The sequence below is a fragment of the Equus asinus genome, chromosome 3, assembly GCF_041296235.1.
Source record: "Equus asinus isolate D_3611 breed Donkey chromosome 3, EquAss-T2T_v2, whole genome shotgun sequence".
Lineage (NCBI taxonomy): Eukaryota > Metazoa > Chordata > Mammalia > Perissodactyla > Equidae > Equus > Equus asinus.
In genome coordinates, this window is record NC_091792.1 from 109,754,417 (window position 1) to 109,776,024 (window position 21,608).

Consider the following 21,608-nt stretch of genomic DNA (forward strand, 5'->3'; position numbering starts at 1 on the left):
ACCAAATGCTCACTCCAGTGAAGCAGATCAACCCCATCAAGATACCAAGGAATTATTAGTAGTCTGGAGGATGTAATTTAGCAAATGATAGATGCTGAACTTAAAAAGTATAGTTATTTTAATATTTTTGTCCTGCCAGCTGTATTTAATTACAAGCCAATTGTAGCTCATATGCAGCTGTTTAATTCATTCAACAATCCAAAAATATTTTCTGGACACCTACTATCTGATGAATAAATGATATAACTAAAGGTTTTTGTAAACAATAAAGTGCTATAAAAATACCAAGGTAATGATATACAACTTAATAGCAAAAACAAAAATCTGATTAAAAAATGGTCAGAGGATCTGTGTAGACCTTTTTCCAAAGAAGACATACAAATGGCCAACAGGTACATAAGAGATGTGCAACATCACTAATCATTGGGGCAATGCACATCAAAATCACAATGAGATATCACCTCACACCAGTTAGAATGGCTATTATCAAAAAGACAAGAGAGGCCAGGCCCGTGGCTGAGTAGTTACGTTCGTGCCCTCTGCTCCCCTGGCCCAGGGTTTTGCTGGTTTGGATCCTGTGCAGGGACATGGCTCCACTCATCAGGCCACAGTGAGGTGGCATCCCACATAGCACGACCAGAGGCATACACAACTAGAATATACAACTATGTACTGGGGGGCTTTGGGGAGAAGAAGAAGGGGGGAGAAAAAGAAGATTAGCAACAGATGTTAGCTCAGGTGCCAATCTTTAAAAACAAAAAAGACAAGAAATAACAAATTTTAAAAAGACAAGAAATAACAAACAAGAATAAGGGGAAAAGGGAACACTGTGCACTGTTGGTGGGAATGTAAATTGGTTCAGCCACTATGGAGAATGGTATGGACATTTCTCAAAAATTGAAAATAGATCTACCATATGATCCAGCTATTCCACCTCTGGGTGTTTATGTAAAGAAAATGAAAACATTAACTTGAAAAGATATCTGTACCCCCATGTTCATTGCAGCACTATTTATAATAGCCAAGATAGGGAAACAACCTAAGTATCCATTGATGGGCGAATAGATAAAGAAAATGTGGTACATGTGTGTATATATATATATATATATATATATATGTATATATGCTCACACACAATGGAATATTATTCAGCCATGAAAATGAAAGAAAGCTTGTCATTTGCGACAACATGGATAGACCTGGAGGTGATTATGCTAAGTCTAATAAGTCAGAGAAAGACAAATCACTTATATATTGAATCTAAAGAACCCCCCAAAAAAACAAACAAAAATACCCCAAACTAAGCTCATAAATGCAGAGAATAGATTGATGGTTGCCAGAGGCAGGGGGCACAGAGGGTGGAGGAAATGGATAAAGAGGGTCAAAAGGTACAATCTCTCAGTTATAAGATAAATAAGTCCTGCGGGTGTAAGGTAGAAAGTGGTATAGTTAATAATACTGTATTGCATAAAGTTGCTAAGAGAATAGATCTTAAAAGTTCTCATCACAAGAAAAATTGTTTTATAACTATGTGTGGTAATAAATATTAACTAGACTTGTGGTGATCTTTTCACAATACTTACAAATATCAAATCATTATGTTATACACCTGAAAATACTACAATGTTATATATCAATTATACCTCAATAAAAAAAAAAAGCAAGGTAATGGTTTACCAATTGTAACAAATGTACCACACTAATGCAAGACGTTAATAATGGAGAAAACTGTGGTGTGTTAGGAGGAGAGGGGCATGTGGGAATTCTCTGTACTTTCCACTCAGTTTTCCTGTAAACTTAAAACTACTGTATAAAATAAACTTCCTTACTAGTAATAATAATAATAAGCAGCAGCAGCAGCAAGGTAATTTTGTTGTTGCTATTGAATGTAAGGCACAGTATCTCAATATATATGTATATTTTTGAGAGGAACGCTAGACCTGAGCTAACATCTGCCGCCAATCCTCCTCCTTTCTTCGGGAGGAATATTGGCCCTGAGCTAACATCCGTGCCCATCTTCCTCTACTTTATATGTGGGGACACCTGCCACAGCATGTCTTGATAAACGATGTGTAGGTTTGCACTTGGGATCCGAACTGGCAAAGCCTGGGCCGCCAAAGCAGAATGTACAAACTTAACTGCTGTGCCACTGGGCCGGACCGTCAATATTTTTAACTTTAATCACACCTGCTAGCTAAAAGAAGATTGATAAAGTTTGAGAAACTAACCCATAGTTTCAAGAATGAAGACTAAGCATCATATTTTCCAAAGAAATGGAGCAGATTCTTGAACAGATTCCTGGCTTGAGAACTGGATCTTGAAAAAGAAGTAGAACAGAGCTTAGGTCCTCAAAAACAGACGAAAATTAAAAGGATAAGTAGTTGCATTCATGGGTTTAAAATGCTAAAATACTTTGTGTCCTTATTTTGTCAAATGGCAGCCCTGTCTGCCTGTTAACTGGTTCCTAGGCTACCCACCCTACAGGGAAGCCTGCCTGTTGACAAGTGTCATGTCTGCACGTGAAACCCACCTTCCTCTTCAAGTGAAAGGATTATTAGGGCAACAGAACAACCAAACTGCAGAGGAAACCCACATAGGAAGAAGAAGAATAGCATGAAAATGACAGATCAGGGTGAACTGACACAGTGACCAACTCTTGGAAGAGAAAGAAACAAGTCAGGTAAGAGAAGAAAATGTAAAAAAATAAAAATTCTTGTTAGTGTCTTCAGAAGTATTAAAGAAGAAATTGGATCCATAAAACAAGCATGACTATTGATGGGGGAAAAAAGAAGCAATCAAAGCATAACAAAGAGTTATTAGAAATTTAAATATCCACTAGGCGTGCTAAGGTACTAGAAAGGACATGGTTGAAAAACCAAATGGCAATTGAAAGACAGAGATAAATAGTCAAATAAACTAAAATAAGTGTATGAGAAATATGATAGAAAAATTAAAGGACATGGTAGGTTTAGTAGGTATGGCATTTGTAGAAATTCCATAAAGAAGGAACAGAGACAGTGGAAAGGAGGAAAGAAAGAATGGAAGACAATTTTCTTGAGCTGAACAAAGAGAAGTCTTTAGATTGGAAGAATCCCCTAAGAGCCAAGAAGAAAAAATCTAAAAAGATATATCTAGAAACATTTTGATAACACTTTCTGAACTAATGATAAAAAGGAAATCCTAAAAGTTTTCAGAGAGAAATAGAACAAGATCTTTACAAACGAACAAGAATCAGCTTCAGACAGCTCACTGACAATCCTGGGCTGTGTGAGACAAAGGAAACTTTCTTCAAAGTCTGAGCTAAAATGATTTCAAACTAGAATCTATACCCAGCCACACAAGCAAGTGAAGGTAAGATAGACTGTCAAAATGAAAACATACAGGGGCCGGCCTGGTGGCACATTGGTTAAGTTCACACGCTCCGCTTTGGTGGCCGGGAGTTCACCAGTTTGGATCCCAGGTGCGGATCTACATGCACTGTTTATCTAGCCGTGCTATGGCACATATAAAGTAGAGGAATATGGGCACTAATGTTAGCTCAGGGCCAGCCTTCCTCAGCAAAAAAGAGGAGGATTGGCAGCAGATGTTAGCTCAGGGCTAATCGTCCTCAAAAAAGAAAATATACAAAAAGTTTATGACCAATGGACATCATATGAAGAAAATTGAGGATGTACTCCAGAAAAAAAAAAGAATACGCAAAGATGAACACGGAAGAGAATGGAAATAGTAAGGATTAGTTTGTCTCAGGTGACACATTTCTCTGACTGTTACTCTACTTGATTCTACACTGAAAATTGTAATGTTCATTGCAATTAACATTGTACGGTTGTTTTTTTTCAGTTTTAAAATCAACTTAAGTTGAAGGCCCATAGATGTAATTTTAGTTACAGATCATAATATACACTATCATAAACTTAGCAATGCAAGAAATGATATCATTAACAATACAATTTCAATTTATAACTTCTAAATTCTTATTAAACTCATTCGTTCTCTATGGCTTTCCCCTCGGGCCAGTGTTGCCTAGACAATAGCCAAGTGTTATCCAATCAGACTGCTTCAACCATCATCTCTATCCAGACAAAGGTTGACTGTGTATTTTGAGCTCTTACTTCGCTCTTGTCCTCCAGTCTATATTTCAAACTGCAAGTTGAATCTCTTGCTCTGGGTGTCCTACCAGAATGTCAAACTCAACATGTCCCAGTCTGAATCCATCATGTACTTCTGGTTAAATGCCCAACAAGCTTTCCTTATGACCACCCTACCTCTAATTAACCTAAACTACTTAGGCTTACTATTCTAGTCTTCCTACATGCTTCCTCTCTCTCAACCTCTGATACATGAATGCTATAAAATCCTATATTCCTACTTTTGTCATGTATTTTACATGACAAAATAGGGCACTTTATATCCACCTTTGTCAGCCTTCATTGCTTCTTGCCTCTTTCCTGAATCAGCCCCCTAAACCTATCTCCTATCTTGTCTATAATACCTCCTTTATTATAGCCATACCACTTATTGTTATTAGATTAATCATCCTAAAGTATAGACATAATCTGGTCATTCCCTTGCTCGAAAATTTTCAGGGCTGTTTAGCAGTTTCCTATCACCTATTACAGTGGTTCTCAAATTTTTGTGTGATAAATGTGGGGAGCTAGCTACAAATGCACATTCTGGAGGCTCACTTGGCGGAAATTCTGACATTTGTTTGTGAATAGGGCTCAGGAAATGGTATTTTTAACAAATTCCCCAGGTGAGTTGTTGAAATGCGCTTGTCTTTTGGGCTAATATCCAAATTCTTTAGCTTTATAATAATCTTCAATAATTGGTTTCTAGAATACATTTAAAAAAAATTTTTACTCACCACCTCTCTACACATGTACATGCTTTAATCAAATGAGATCATTGCAAGTTGTCTAACCACCGAATTCTCCAGACCTCATTTTCTTAATCTTTTATTTCCAACCAGAGTACACTGCCTATTAATTACTGCCTGACCCTCTCATCGTTAGAAGTCTGGTTTGAATGCCAACACCTTAATGGAACATTACCCATCTGTTGATCAGATGTGAGCTCTCCTTTCTCTGAACCCCCATAGTAACATAATAAGGTGACCCTGCATGAAATTAGACGCGTGGATTTTTTGGAAACTTAGTGGACAATGACTGAGAAAATATAAAGTCAAGGTGAGTGTTCTATATCCTAAAAGGTAGAGGCTTAGATTTATCTTTAAGAAAGAGTTCCCTTTGTTCTGGAAAGCAAGTTGGGCTCAGTGAAGCACAGCTGTGTATGCAGACTGTGCTTACACTACAACCCACACAGTGTTTATTCACAGAGAGTAGTTGGTGGACAATTATATGCTTCCTTTTGATCTTAAGGAAAGAGAGAATTCTGAATATAATCAGATATCAGTGTGATGTACAAAAAAATGAATTGTGAATGTATTAGTTTGTTAGGGCTGCCATAACAATGTAACATAGACTGGATGATTTAAACAAGAGAAATTAATTTTCCCACAGTTTTGGAGGCTGGAAGTTTGAGGTCAAAGTGTCAGCAGAGTTGATTTCTTCTGAGGTCTCTCTCCTTGGCTTGTAGATGGCTGTCTTCTCACTGTGTCTTCACAAGGTCTTTCTGCTGTGTGTGTCTGTGTCCAAATTTCCTCTTCTTATAAGCATACCAGTTATATTGGATTAGAGCCCACTCTAATGATGTCATTTTAACTTAATTACCTCTTTAAAGTCTCTATCTCCAAATACAGTCACATTCTCATGTACAGGGGTTAGAGCTTCAACATGTGAATTTTGTGGAGACACAATTCAACTCACAAGATTGATTATAAGACACTACTATTTCACACTGGTTATTATTTAGAGGAAATATATTCACAGCTGGATTTGAAGTGAGAGATGAGCTGAAAAGAGTTTTGATGACCCTGATAATGTCATTAATTCTTTTTTATTTTATGTTATTATTTGAATTGACTCCTTCAAGTGCTGTATTTCAACAATACATTCATTATCTTTATTCATTCAACAATTCATTATCTTTATTAGCCTATCTATGTTACCTCAGGACCAAAATGTCACAATTTTTAATATTAAACTGTTCGGAATATCTGAAAAAGAATCAACCATGAAGAGTTGTCCCTTTTTTACTACTTAATTTTCATAACTCTTTAGGTATGTTATTAGACATTTTTAAAACCATGTTCAAATACTTCAACAGGATATAATTAATATTTCCAGTGTTGAAGGCAATTTAATTGCATTTTATCTCTAAGGACACACATTGAGACCCAGAAATGCATGACTTGCTAAGGTCATAGAATTAGAAAGGTGCAGACTTGGGACTTTAAATCCAAATCTGTCTGATGCTAAGGCCCATTCCCTTCATTAGCGTATTGAGTTGAATAGTGTCCCCCAAATTCGTGTCCTCTTAGAGCCTCAAAATGTGACCTTATTTGGAAATAGAGTCCTTGTAGATATAATTAAGTAGGGATCAGATGAGAACATACTGGATTAGGGTGGACCCTAAATCCAATGACAGTGTCCTTCTAAGAGAGACAGAAAAGAACACTCAGGGACACACAGAGATGACCACATGAAGAGAGAGGCAGAGGTTGGAGTGATGCTGCCACAGGCCAAGGAAGGGAAACTGGAAGAAGCAAGGAAAGATTCTCCCCTAGAGCCTTCAGTGGGAGCGTAGCCCTGCTGACACCTTGATTTTGGACTTCTAGCCTCAAGAACAGTGAGAGAATAAATTGTTGTTTTAAGTCACCAAGTTTGTAGTAATTCATTACAGCAGCCCTAGAAAAATTAGTATGCCTGAAAATGCTGCCTGGGGCCACACCCAGACCATCTGAGTGTCTCTTTATAGTGATTACCCTGACATGGCAAAATACTTTTGTCACATTAAGGTCTTCTTAAAAAAGCTCAAAACCCAACAACTATTGCTAAACCAAGAAAGAGAAGAGAAAATACTTGAATGTGTACTGTCCACTCCCTTTATTTTATATCAATTTTTTTCAGAATTGATAAATGGAACATCATCTTGCTTATTAGCCAGTGTGATAAATCAGAGATCTTCCCTATTAATAATTTAGAACATTATTTAAAGATATTTACATAGATGCATAGTGTAAACTAGAAGGCACAATTAAAGGACATTGTTGAGACAAAACTTAACTCTTCAGAAAAATTTTGTCTTAGTGGTGGGCAAGATTGAGTTATACCTCACCACCTTCCCAAGGGGTACAATTTACTTTTTCTGCTTTTAAAGATGCATTTTGGTACAGCATATTAGGAAACTATTAAGAACATGAATAATTCAGTTTGTATTAGGAACTGGCATGAGCTTTCCCCATCACCTCATACATCGTTTAGCCATTTTCAGAGGCCAGTCATTTTCCAACCAAAAGTAGCTGACTTTCCTTAGCCTATTCCTTCTATTATTTCCACTTCATCTTCGATTGAAGTTGAGTTTCGAACTTTATTTTATTTGCTTGTTTAATTGTAGTTTTCACAAATTGTTCTGCCAAGAGTTGAATTTTCTTAGACAACAAAATTTTATAATAATTTACCTTTGGAGTTTGAATGACGATTTCATGCCATCATCCTTCAAGATTTCTTGAACAATATATATCACTATACAGGTGATTTTCCCTTATTTTTATCTCCGTGATAGGTGCATGTCCCAACTTTTAGAGGAGTTCCTGAGTACATCCTGTGATTTTGAGATATCCTCTTCTGCTGAATCTTACTATGTAATCGTTGGTTGTGGAGGGGTAGAATTCATCTCAGCACTGTCATGGCTAGGAACTCAAGATTTTCAGACTATTTTGAGTTTCCCTCACCTTATTTTCTAAAGTTTTCAGCATATGCTGCAAAACTCAAGTTTTTAAACACTTATGCATGCTCCTGGTTGAAAATATAATTTAAAAATTATTCTATATGAAGTTAAATAAAGAATGACGTACAAAAAAATCATAAAGAGAGTTTTCAGTACTTTAGGGTAGAAAGTGAACTGAATAATAATGATAATGATAGCTGATATTTAATAGCCACCTATCATGTTTACCATGCTAAATTAGTACTTTGTATGAATTATGTCTTTCCTCCAACCCATGAACTAGATAGTTTTTCGTTCTAATTCTAATTCTAGTTCCTAATTCAATAGATAAAGAAACTGAGATACAAACAAGTTTTAAACATTCTCAAGGTTCCCAACTTGAACCTCAGGTGTTCTGACCCACAGCTTTTGTCTCTTGTTCTTTTAAAAATGATTAAAGGAGACAATGTAGTGATACAAAGAAACTTTATTTAACATTTCATGAAGCAGGCAGTCTCCATTCCCAAGGGTCCAGAGAACTGCAAAATGGAGTGGAAGGCAGGAAGCTTTTATAAGATAAAGAATGAGGAAAAAGAAAGATAGAAAATTAATAAGGAACAAGGAAATAAGTAGGTTCCAGAGTTAGCTGGGCATTTGGGGATTGGCTAACTGGATATACTGCATTTCCGGTCAAGTGGAACATTTACAGGGACATCTAAGTTTCAGTTTGCTGACATGATACCCCAGGCTCCATCTTGGGCCTAGTAATTTATTTTAACAGTTCTTAATCACCGCACGTACAGTACTGTCTCCCTAGGTGTGTGTGTTTTATCGTTTTTTTTTATTGTGGTAAAATATATATATGGCATAAAATTTGTCATTCTTACCACTTTTAAGTGGACAACTCAGTGGCATTAATTATACTCACAATGTTGTGCAACCATTACCACTATTTCCAAAACTTTTTCCTCTCCCCCAAACAGAAACTTTGTACCCATAAAAGCAATAACTCCCTGATCCCACATTCCCTAGCCCTTGGTAACCTCTAATCTACTTTCTGTATCTATGAATTTGCCTATTCTAGATATTTCATAAAACTGAAATTATGCAAAATGTGTCCTTCTATATCTGGCTTATTTCACTTAACATAATATTTTCAGGGTTCATTCATATTGTGGCATGTATCAAGACTTCATTACTTTTATAGATGAATAATATTCTATTGTATGTATATACTACATTGTGTTTATCCCTTCATCTGTTGATGGATGCTTACTGTTTCCCTCCTTCAATTATTGTGAATAATGCTGCTATGAACATTGGTGTGCAAGTATCTGTTTGAGCTCCTGCTTTCAATTCTTTTGGGTATATACATAAGAGTGGAACTTCCGGGTTATCTGGTAATTTTGTGTTTAACTTTTTGAGGAAACACCAAACTGTTTTCCACAGCAGATGCCCCATTTTACATTTTTACATCCCTACCAGCAAAGCACTAGTGTTCCAATTTGTCCACATTCTTACCAACTCTTGTTATTTTCTGTATTTTTTAAAAATTGTAACCATCCAAGTAGGTGTGAAGTGGTATCTTTTTGTTTTCCTAGTTGTGTTTTTGCATCAAAACAATTAATGAATTGCGGTTAGGCAAGAAAGTTAAAATAACTTTTTGGAAACCAATGGATTTCTTATGACCAAAGGTAAGGTGGTTTGTAAGATAACTTTGTTCATCAAGATATTGGCTTCTGCATCTCTGTTGACTCACGAGAAATCATACATCCAACCTCTCCACCATGTTAGAAATGTGTATTCCCAGCGGTGGTACACTGTAATCACTCTGATGCTACTACACCTCTAATTCCATAGGGCTCCCCAATAACAAGAAAGCACCAACATGTCCAAACACTTTTACTTCCAGGTGGCCACAATCCAATTCTAGTAGAGTAAGAAGTGTAGTAGACCTGGTGGTCTAGTGGTTAAGGTTCAATTCTCTCACCACTGCGGCCTGGGTTTGTTTCCTATTCAGGGAATCACACCACTCATCTGTTGGTCGTCGTACTGTGGCAGCTCCAGGTTGCTGAAAGCTATGCTGTAGGTATTTCAAATACCGGCAGGGTCACCCATGGCGGACAGGTTTCAGTGGATCTTCCAGACTAAGACAGACTAGGAAGAAGGTCTTGGCCATCCACTTCCTAAAAAATTGGTCATGAAAACCCTATGAATAGCAGCAGAGCACTGTCTGATACAGCACCAGAAGGTGAGAGGATGGTGCAAAAAGACCAGGCAGAGTTCTGTTCTGATGTACACAGTGTCGCTAGGAGTTGGAATCAACTTGACAGCACTAACAACAAAATGAAAAAAATAATTTATTAACTGATGCTATTGGGAAGGGTATTGCAGCAGTTTACAAGAAGGAAAAGCTGCAGGAGCAGAGACTCAGGACTAGAAATTGAGATTCGACTCTGGCAGAGAGCACTCTGGGTCTTTCCTTCGTCTCTTTGCTTGTGTGGCTTTCATTTTCTCCTACTGCGAAATAGGTAGATGGCCACAAGCAGTTCCAGTTTTACATTCTTTCACATGCTGTGAAGCAAAAGACTATTTTCCTCAATATCTCTGTCAGAAAAGTCCTGGAGATTATTCTGATTTGTCTCAATTCTTGTGACCTCTCAGTGCTGTGGTGGAGGATGACTTTGAGTAATAGTCAGATGGTTATTTTTATGTGTCAACTTGAGTAGGCTAAGGAATGCCTAGACAACTGGTAAAACATTATTTCTGGTGTGTCTGTGAGGGTGTTTCCAGAAGAGATTAGCATGTGAATTGGTGAACTGAGTAAAACAGATGGTTCTCACCAATGTGAGTGAGTACCCTCCCATCTGTTGAGGATCCAAATAGAACAAAAAGGCTAAGGAAGAGCAAATTTACTCTTTGCTTGAGCTGAGACATCACTCTTCTCCTTGGACATTGGCGCTTCTGGTTCTCAGGCTTTTGGACTCAGACCGTGACATGTACCATCAACCCCTCAATTCTCAGGCTTTGGGATTAGACTGACACACCACTAGCTTTCTTGGTTCTCAGCTTGCAGATAGTAGATCATTGGACTTCTCAGCCTCCATAACTTCAAGAGCCAATTCCTATGATAAATCTCCTCTTATCTATATCTATGGGTTCTGTTTCTCTGGAGAACTTTGACTAATACAAATAATGTGCAACAAAAAGTATGTAGGGAGAGAGTAATACTTGGATAAAGATGTCTTATTCTGTTTAGGCTGCTATAATAAAAAGACCATAGACTATGTGGCTTAAACAACAGAAATTTATTCCTCACAGTTCTGGAGGCAGGGAAGTCCAAGATCAACACTCTAGAAAATTTGGTATCTAGTGAGGGCCCACTTCTTAGTTTGCAGACATCTGCTTACTGTATCCTCACATGGAAGGGAAGTGGGGGAGGGGAGACAAGCTCTATTCTCTCTCTTCCTATAAAGGCACTAATTCCATCATCAGGGCTCCACCCTCATGACTTAACTATCTTTCAAAGGCCCCATCTCCAAATACCAACACTCTGGGGATTAGGATTTCAACATATGAATTATGGAGATACAAACATTCAGTCTACAGCAAAAGTGGACGTCATCAAAATTAAAAACTTGTGCTTCGATGAACACCATTAATAAAAAGAAAAGAAATGGAATGGGGGAAAATATTTGCAAACTGTAAATCTGATAACAGACTTGTATCTTTAATATATAAAGTACTCTACATTTGAATAATAGACAACCCAATTTAAAAATGGGCAAAAAATTTGAAAACATATTTCTCCAAATGTTATACAAATAGCCAATAATCACATGAAAAGATGCTCAACATCGTTAACTATTAAAGAAATGTAAATTGAAACCATAGTGAGATTCTACTTCATACCTACTAGGATGGCTTATATAAAAAAGACAGATAAAGACAAGTGTTGGAGAGGATGTGAAGAAATTTGAACGCTCATGCACTACTGGTGGGAATGTAAAATAGTCCTGCTGCTTGGAACACGGTCCAATACATCCTTAAATAGTTGAACCTATGTTATCATATGATCCAGCAATCCCACTTCTAGTTATATACCCAAGAAAAATTAAAATATATGTCCATACAAAACTCGTACATAGATGTTCATAAGCAGCATTATTTATAATAGCCCCAAAGTGGAAACAACCCCAATTCCATCAACTGATGAATGGATATGTAAACTCTGGGATATCCATACAATGGTATATTATTTGGCCATAGAAATGAGTAAAGTACTGATATATGCTACAACTTGGATAAATCTTGAAAACATTATGCTAAGTGAAGGAAGCCTGTCACAAAAAAACACATAATTTCATTTATAGGAAAAGTCTAGAAGAGGTAAATCTAGAGACAGAAACTAGGGTACCGAGGGCTGAGGAGGATGGAGGAATTGGAGGATGATGGCTAAGGGGTGTGGTGTTTCTTTTGGCAGTGATTGAAAATGTTCCAAAATTGATTGTAGTGATGATGCCTGATGCACAACTCTGTGAATATACTAAGAATCATTGAATTTTGCACTTTAAATGGATGAGCTCTATGGTATGTGAATTATATCTCAATAAAACTATTTTTTTAAAAACTACCATGACTGTCTGGAGGAAAAGAGCTTATGTTTGAATTCTGAGCTGAACCAGCCACTTTTTTCATGGAACATAAATTTTTCCTTGAATGACTGATTGACAGACAAGCTATTGTTATTCCAACTTGGGTATTTGGCCGGCGCTTTTTTTTTTAATGAATTAAATGAGCCTGTAACATCAGGGGAAACAACTGACAGTATTTGTTTCCAATGATAAATTTGAGTCTTCAAGTGAAAATTAGAATTTTCTTTGAAGGCTTGAAAATTTGTATCTGCTGCCTTGAACTTCATTGCTTCCCAATACATAAAGAATGTTGGTGAGATATTAATAAATGTGAGTTTTTGATATGGTATAGTGAAATGTGTCAACATTTGGAAGATCTGCATAACTCATTGAACCAATATTTTCTTTTCTTGTTGTTTTTTTTTTTTTTTTGAGGAAGATTAGCCCTGAGCTAACATCTGCCAATCCTCCTCTTTTTGCTGAGGAGGATTGGCCCTGAGCTAACATCCGTGCCCATCTTCCTCTACTTTATATGTGGGACGCCTGCCACAGCATGGCTTGCCAAGCAGTGCCATGTTCGCACCCAGGATCCGAACCCGAGAACCCCGGGCCGCCGAAGCTGAACGTGCGCACTTAACCACTGTGCCACTGGGCCGGCCCCTGATCAATATTTTCAAATGAGCCATGTATGAAACAAAATCACGTATGGGTAAAAGATCCATTCAAAGTGTAAGAGAGACCAATGTATTTTAACATAATGGAGTTCAAAAAGTTCACTAACATGATTTTTCAGATGTAACATTGCAAAAAACATTTAAGACACTACAGTTTATCAAGTTTTGGCATAGTATCAAAGAAGAATATACAATCTGAAAAGGCTGTTAAAATTCCCCTCCCTTGTCCAACTACATATCTGTGTGACCAGATTTGCTTCATATATTTCAACCAAAACAACATTGCAACACATTGAATGAAGAAGCAGAGATAAGAATCTAGCTGTCTTCTATTGTTATGGACCGCATGTTTTTGTGTCCCCTCAAAATGCATATGTTGAAACCCTAATCCCCAGTGTGATGATATGGGGAGATGGAGTCTTTGGGAGGTAGTTTATGAAGGTGGAGCCCTCATGATGGGATTAGTGCCCTTATAAGAAGAGACAGGAGAGAGCTTGCTTCCCATCTCTCTCTCTTTCTCTCCGCCTAACCCCCCCACCCCCTGCCATGTGAGGACACAGCAAGCAGGCATCCATCTGCAAACCACCAGGGCACTAGACACTGAATCTGCTGATGCCATAATCTTGGACATTCCAGCCTCTAGAACTGTGAGGAATAAATTTTTGCTGTTTAAGTCACACAGTTTCTCGTACTTTTTGTTATAGCAGCCCAGACTAAGACATCCATTAAGCAGATATTAGAGAGATTCACAAAACTGCAAAACAATGCCACTCTTTTCTCTAAATTTTTTTGTTTTGAAAAATTGTTTTTTTCTCTATGAAATATGTATGTTCTGTTAACACATAATGGGTTTATTGATATTTTAAAAATAATCTGGAAATAAATATTTTAAATTATCTATCTTAATTTCTAATATAAGTATTAATAGATACAACCCACACAAAACCTCTTTGGGGTCCTCAACTTTTTTAAGAGTATAAAGGGATCCTGAGACCAAGGTACTGAGTAGAGGGAATACAGGCTGTATCAGGGCATTTATCACGTGGAGGGAGATAAGTGCCCTTTCTTCAGCTGTAGGGGTAGGAGCCTGGGGTGGGGAGAGAGAGGAGACTTGCAGAACAGAGACAGGTATAGGGCCTATACCCTGCCACCACCTCAGGCTTTGCACCTTGGTCTGGGGAAATAGAGACAAGTCAGAGAGGTCTGGGGAATTGCCTTTGTGCTTGGTTTTTGACCAGAGAAGCTGAGTGGAGATGTCCTGCAGTGCTTCCCTCCAATGTGAAATGGTTGTAGTTTACCCTCCTTGATTCCTCGAAGCCTGTGAGTGGTGTAAAGAAGATGCAGATGTGTTTGTGTGTCCTTTCGGGGTATATGGAATGTGGCTGAATGTTTGGGACTAACTTGTTTGCAGGTAAGTAGTCCAAAGCTAGGGGCCATTTGGGGGTCATGGGAATGTCACAGAGAACCAGCAGCATCCGTGAGAGCCAAGGCAAAGCCAAGTCATCAGTGGTGGGGAGATCCCTGATGTTAACAGTGCTGGAAGAACAGCCAGCGCTCAGACACTTCAGCTGAAAAAGGCTGACAGAGAGATGCTCACAAGCAAGACCAAGGTGAGGTTCTGGGACACCTCAGCAGATCAGTGTGGGAAGAGATGCCTCTCCTATTACATAAGCTTTCCCCTACACTCCCCAAACCTGGGAGAACCAAAGAGATGGAACTAATTTGGAAGAGACTCTTTTGTTTTGTTTTTTAAATACAGAAGTGAATAAGTTACTGTGAATAGGTAACCTTTTTTTTTTTTTTCCTGCTATTGAGTGGACATAGAGGCCTATGAGCAAGTTAGGTTTATTTATAAAAGAATAAAGAAAGTTAAATCTGAGTTGTGACTTTTTTCTTATTTCTCTCTCCCTCTAAATCTTAGTTCCTGTGGTAGGTCCATGTTATACTCACTGTTGTATCCCTAGAGTTTAGGCTTCTATTTGGTCATTCCATCAATATTTGTTAATTGATTGAAGAATAAACTGATTTGGAGATCTCGGTTCTGTTTTATATTTGCCCTTCTTATATACAAATAAGTTTATGTAACCAAACGGGCCAGGCTCAGCCCAAAACCCCAAGGCAATCAAGTCAGACTTCTGCTCAAAGCCATCCCCATCTTCCTGGGCTCCAAATAAATACCCAAGTCCTTACAGTGGCCTTCCAACATTCCCCACACTAGCTCTTCTCTTTGATCTTCTACATCTCTCCCCTCTACTCACTCCATTCCAGCTACACTGGACTCTACAGGTCTGAGGATATATGAGGATGCTCTGCTTTGAACATCTTTCCCTAGATGTCCACTCATGTAACCTCCTTTACCTCCTTCTAGTGTTTTTTCAAATGCCGCTGCCTTTTTTTTTCCCCTCCCCAAAGCCCCAGTGCATGGTTGTATATCCTAGTTGTAAGTCCTGATGCGGGGTCGGTGAGCCAAGGAGTCAAAAGAAAGATTTCTTAGACTCTTAAGATCTGGCAGTAGTGCTCTTTTATTTAGAGAATAGAATAGCATGGGGAGAGGACCCATGGGCAGTCAGAGCTTCTGCTGCCACCGCTTCTGCTGCCCCCGCTGGCATGGGGACAGGACCCATGGGCAGGCAGAGCTGGTGCATGGGGACAGGACCCACTGGCAGTCAGAGCTCCTGCTGCTGCCCCGAGTTGAGGGTTAGGGCTAATTTTATAAGGCATGAGTATGTGAATCATTTCTTTACAAGACAAAGGAAAGAACATGAAAAAAAGTTAAAATGGTATCAGTGCAGGTGGGGTCTGGTCGTTGGGTGATCCCATGACTTTTAGACAAGAATCAAATCGGATTAAGTAAAGGTCAGAAGCCACCACCCTAAATCAGTTACATGAGATTGCCAGACAGCAACCAACTTAAGTTCTTGCCTTCCCCATTAAGAGTTTCTAGGGATAAGGTCATCTCTCTTCTTCTTCCTGGTACAGAGAGGGAGGCACCTTTTACAGATAGAGATTTACCTTACAAATGTAAATGTGTCCTAACAAGGGCAAGTTCCATTCCCCAGAGCCTCCCTCCCTGTCCCAGTTTATCAAAAGCAATCAGCCCAAAACAATCCTGATGCCAAAGAGACATATCTTGGGGTGGCCAATTTCAGGTCCCTACAAGCTTATCCCCCCTTCCTTCACAAATGCAAATGTCTCTCAAAAGGGCAAGCAAAATTCCAGTCCTCAGAGCCTGCTTCTCATCTGTAGTTTTAAAAATAACCAGCCTAAAATCCTGAAGTCCTTCTGGTTTTTCTATGTGAGCTGCCACCACAACATGGCAACTAATAGACCTGTTGGTGTGGTTCTGTGACTGTGAAGTGAATCTGGGCTGCCGAAGCAGTGAGAGCACCTTGTTCTTGAAACCTTCCCTAACTGTCCTCTTTAAAATTGCAACCTACCAGCCCCACCCAGGAACCCCTTTCCTGATTATTTATCCCCATAGCATTTAGCACTTTCTAATTCACATGCATTTCTTTATTTATATTGCTTATGGTCTGTCTTACTTTACTAAAATGCTCCATGAGGAAAAGGATATGTGTTTAAAAAATTTCTTTTACTGCAAGAATATTACTTGGCATGAAGTAGGCTGTCAAAACACATTTGCTGAATTTATTGAGTTGACTTTACTGCTCCTTTCCTGGAATTCCATTCCTAGAAGTCTCTCTGAATCTCCTCTTTTCTGGCACACAGCCCCACTCAGCTCCCCTGAGCTACACTCTGTTCTCTTTTTCTAAACTTTGGCTTTCAAACCTTTTCTAATCACCAATTCCTGTAGCTATTCAAGGAGTTTATCTGGAAGTCTTATCTATCTTTTTCAAAACAGCTTCGCTTTTACTCTCTGTTGGGTCACCTCTTTTCCAAGAAAAGCCCTTATTTCCTTCCTGTCACTGTCATTCTTCGCATGGCCCACCCCCTCAGTTACACATCTAGGGTGCTGTTGGCAGCCTTGTCTTGTCTTTTCTGTCATGTAATCTGACAGTCAAAGAAGTCTCACTGACTATCAATGTTAGCATATTGAATCCTCCCATTTACATTCCAAGTACTCTTTGCCCAACTGGATTGAGGCCATTGTAGAATATGTATTTTTGGAATTTTTTTTTCCAGGATGGGTGGGAAGTAGAGGGAGTGGGAGGGTGAGGAAGTTTGGGAATTAGGCATAGTATTTATATGGTGAACACAGAACCCTCCACAGTCAGCACACTTTTTTTACTTTTAAGAGCTGGCTGGGATTTTTGAGGTCGACTGCCTTAATTTATGGAAATGAGCAAACATAGCCCTACATATATCAAGTTCTTTCTTAAGGTCACCAACAAATAGGGGGTAGATCTGGCAGTAGAGCCCAGGTTTTCTATTTCTCAAGATAATACACTTTCTATTCTATCAGGCTACTTCACAATAAGAATATTTCAGGAAAATCATTTTTCTTCTTCCTCTCCATCACCACCTCTATCCCTCCTGTCTTCATTAGTTTCTTTTATTTTGATTGAGTGGAATTTATGAATTCAGATAACTACATGGTAGGTTTAATCGTGAGGGCAATATCTTAGGGAGTCACGGATAGAACCAAATACAATTATTTTATCCAATTTCTAGTTCACTACTTTTCCCACTGGAATGCATTATTTTTCTGTGTGGCATTGAAGTTAATTATCAATTCCATTAACCTATGGAGTTTATGTATAATATAGTTAGGTTAAAATAGGGTTAGTATTGTGTAGAAAATTTGTAAAAATGTCTTGAATAGGTTTCCATGGAAATATTGTTAGCTTCTTTGTAACACTGAAAGTCTACTGTATTATATCACGGTTCTAAACTGAATGGGAACAAATTTGAAAGTATTCAAATAAGAGTGACGCAATTACATATGTTGGGTGTAAAAGTGGCAGACTGCAAAAGGAAAAAAAGGCCACGATTATCCTTCACTCCTCCCTGGATATATTCCCTTCGCAATGTGATTCCCCTTGGTCTTGTGACTTGCTTTGGCTAATAGAATGCAGAAGAAGTGACACTATGCCAAATCTGAGCCTACGTCTCAGGAGTCCTTGCATGCTTCTCAGGCAAGTTCCAAGTTATGGCCTTAATAGACCTTGAAAACCTATTCAATACCATGTGAATAAGCCTGAGCTAGCCTGCTGGGGGAGGAGGGACCATGGATAGCAGACACAAGTTGTGCCAGCTAAGGCTGTCCTGGACCTCTTGGTCAACCCAGCCAATGACCACAGATGCATATGTGAGCCCAGTGAAGACCAGCAGAATCGCTCAGCTGAACCCAGCCCAAATTGTTGACCTGCAGAATTATTTTTTTAAGCCACTAAGTTTTGGCATGGTTTGTTATACAGCTAACTGACACAGATTACTCAGCTAACCATTTTCTATAATAACTAATTGATCCAGGTTAGGAAGTCTTTTCTAGTGAATTCATTTGTAATGCTATCTCGGAGATAATGCAGGGCATTATTTAGGGATGGATGAGTCTGTAGTCCAATGTTCAGTTAGAGTCTTGGACAATTATAGACTAGCTTGTTTTAGCTGTGGGTTCTATTTTAGCTTCAAAGGTTATCTCTAGTAATCCTTTTTTGGAGCCATGGAAACATAGGAGAATTTTGTTTGTTATGTGCTGTTTAAATAATATGTTTTAAGTTTGGGGTAGAAAAAAAAAGTGGACTAGGAATTAGAGAACTGAAAGTTTTTCTTGACCTTGGCACTGATGCCCTGAGGCTGTCTTCCTAACCAATGCAGAGAGCTCTGCAGATAAAGGTGACTTTCAGGCTCTCTCCTTGTCAGTGGTTTGAATGAAGTGAGGGAAGTGAAGGAAATGGCCATCCAGACGTGAAAATGGAGAGTTAACAAAAACAACAGCCAAATACAACAACAACACTGACTTCAAGTTAAGCAGTCTAAATTGTGTTCATTGCATTTTCCTAAGACATCATTAGTTCCCCTGATGAAAACTTGGAATGATACACTTGCAGAGAATGTAGCTTCTAAGTAAGAAACCCACAGAACTGTGCAAGTTTCAGCCTTTCTTTGTAAACTCAGCTGTTCCTCATATCATCTTGTCTCATTTATTGCCAACTGTATATGAAAACATTCTCCCTTTTAGAAGGATATCGAGACCAAACATTTGAGTACCCAGCATTTTGAAAAAAAGGACCAAATGCACTCATCTGGTAGTTTTAAGTAGCAGCTTTAAATACCATGCTGAGATATACTAAAATTATGTGGATGAACAATGTATCTACGCTGCTTTTATAGACACCTAACTAACACATTGCAGTGTGGGAGTGAAACCACAAGATGGCAAGAGAATGTATCTAATCTCCAACACTATTTTTCTCCAAACTAAATAATGTATCCCGTTTGAGCTAATTAACTCTGTCGTTAATTCAATGGAAGGGTTAATTAGTTAAAGTTAGGCATAATAGTTAAGGTTTCCAAAAATATTTTAACCTTTTAATAATCTCCATTTCATTTGTATCTAGGGAACACTAAGGAATGAGAATTTGGCTTGCCAAGAATAAATAAATCCACATTTCTTTTTGGTTTAAGAATTGAAATCTAACATTTAAAGTTGATTACAGTGAGTAGACATAGAGCTCAAATATTTTAAGGTCTCCCTGAAATTCAGATGAAGTCAATTGATTTACATTTTGGTCTTGAATTCTTACACAGAAAGAGAAGATCAGGGAAAAGTGAGCACCCTTTTCTACAGTGAATTTGGAAAAAGAAGTTTCAGAGTATCTAGTTACTTAAGTTTAACTTCCCTCTTCAAAGTATTTCTGAGGCGGGCCAGGTAAATAAGTGGAGAAGGAGGGAAGTAAGAGGAGAGGGATGGTGGAAAGAAGCTTGAGCTAATTATACAATAAAGGATAACCTTTCTGATGTATTGCTATGGCTTTCCATATGTTATCTCTTCAAGCCCTCCCCATGACCTTATGAGATGAGTAGTATTATTTCCACCCCCCCTTTTTTTTTTCCTGAGGAAGATTACCCTGAGCTAACATCTGTTGCCAATCTTCCTCTTGTTTTTGCTTGAGGAAGATTAGGCCTGAGCTAACATCTGTGGCAATCTTCTTCCACTTTATATGTGGGTTGCCACCACAGCATGGCTGATGAGTGCTGTGGATCCACACCTGGGATCTGAACCAGCAACCCCAGACCACTGAAGCAGAGTGTGCCGAACTTAACCACTACACCAGGAGGCCAACCCCTCCACCCGCATTTTATAGTAGAAGAAATTGAGGCTCAAAGTAGTTAACTAATGAAAGATTACCTAGCTAGTAAGTAGAAGAGTTGCAGTTTGAACCCACGCAACCTGAGTCCAGGGTCCTTGCTTTTAGAGATTCTACTCTCTTCACTCCTGAACACATGCTAAAAAGAGCATAGCTTGTTTTTGTACTTTTATAAGAAAATGTGTTTCATACATTGCATAATATATAGTGTATAACAAACAATATACTGACACAATCTAATCTATGATATATACTGTATGTGTAGTAAAAGTGACCTCAGTTTTATTAAAATATGTTTGTAATATAGTTGAATTCTTTTTTAAAAAATTATTTTATTGGGGTCATATTGGTTTACAACATTGTGTAAATTTCAGGTGTACATCACTGTAGTTGAGTTTCTGTATAGATTATATCATGTTCACCACCAACAGTCCAGTTTTTATCTGTCACCATACATATGGGCCCCTTTGCCCCTTTTGCCTTCCTCTCACCCCCTTCTCTGGTAACCACTAATCTATTCTTCTTATCTATGTGTTTGTTTATCTTCTGCATATGTGTGAAATCATATGGTATTTGTCTTTCTCTGGCTGATTTATTTCATGCAGCATAATACCCTCAAGGTCCAGCCATCTTGTCACAAATGGCACAATTTTGTCTTTTTATATGGCTGAGTAATATTCCATTGTGTATGTGTATATATATATATATATATATATATACACCACATTTTCTTTATCCATTCACCCATTGATGGGCACTTGGGTTGCTTCCTTGTCTTGGCTATTGTGAATAATGCTGCAATAAACATAGGGGTGCATATATCTTTTTGAATTATTGATTTCATATTCTTTGGATAAATACCAGTAGTGGACTAGTTGGATCATATGATATTTCTATTTTTAATTTTTTGAGAAATCTCCATACTGTTTTCCATAGTGGCTGCACAAGTTTTATCCCCACCAGCAGTGTATGAGGGTTCCCTTTTCTCCACATCGTCTCCAACACTTGTTATTTCTTTTCTTGTTAATTATAGCCATTCTAATGGGTGTGAGGTGATATCTCGTAGTTTTGATTTGCATTTCCCTAATACTTAGTGATGTTGAACATCTTTTCACATGCCTGCTGGCCGTCTGTCTATCTTCTTTGGAAAAATGTCTGTTCATATCCTCTGCCCATTTTTTGGGTCAGGTTGTTCATTCTTT

General features: G+C 38.2%; 1 protein-coding gene across 1 annotated transcript in view; it reads left to right on the top strand.

Annotated features, from left to right (window-relative positions):
• CENPC (centromere protein C) overlaps positions 1–5,001 on the top strand; it is a 112,281-nt gene extending 107,280 nt beyond the window's left edge. Inside the window, exon 20 of the mRNA XM_070505740.1 lies at positions 4,970–5,001. Within this exon, the coding sequence (XP_070361841.1) occupies positions 4,970–4,986 (17 nt within the window). The 3' untranslated portion in view covers positions 4,987–5,001. The remainder of the gene's footprint in view (positions 1–4,969) is intronic.
• The last annotated feature ends 16,607 nt before the right edge of the window (positions 5,002–21,608 follow it).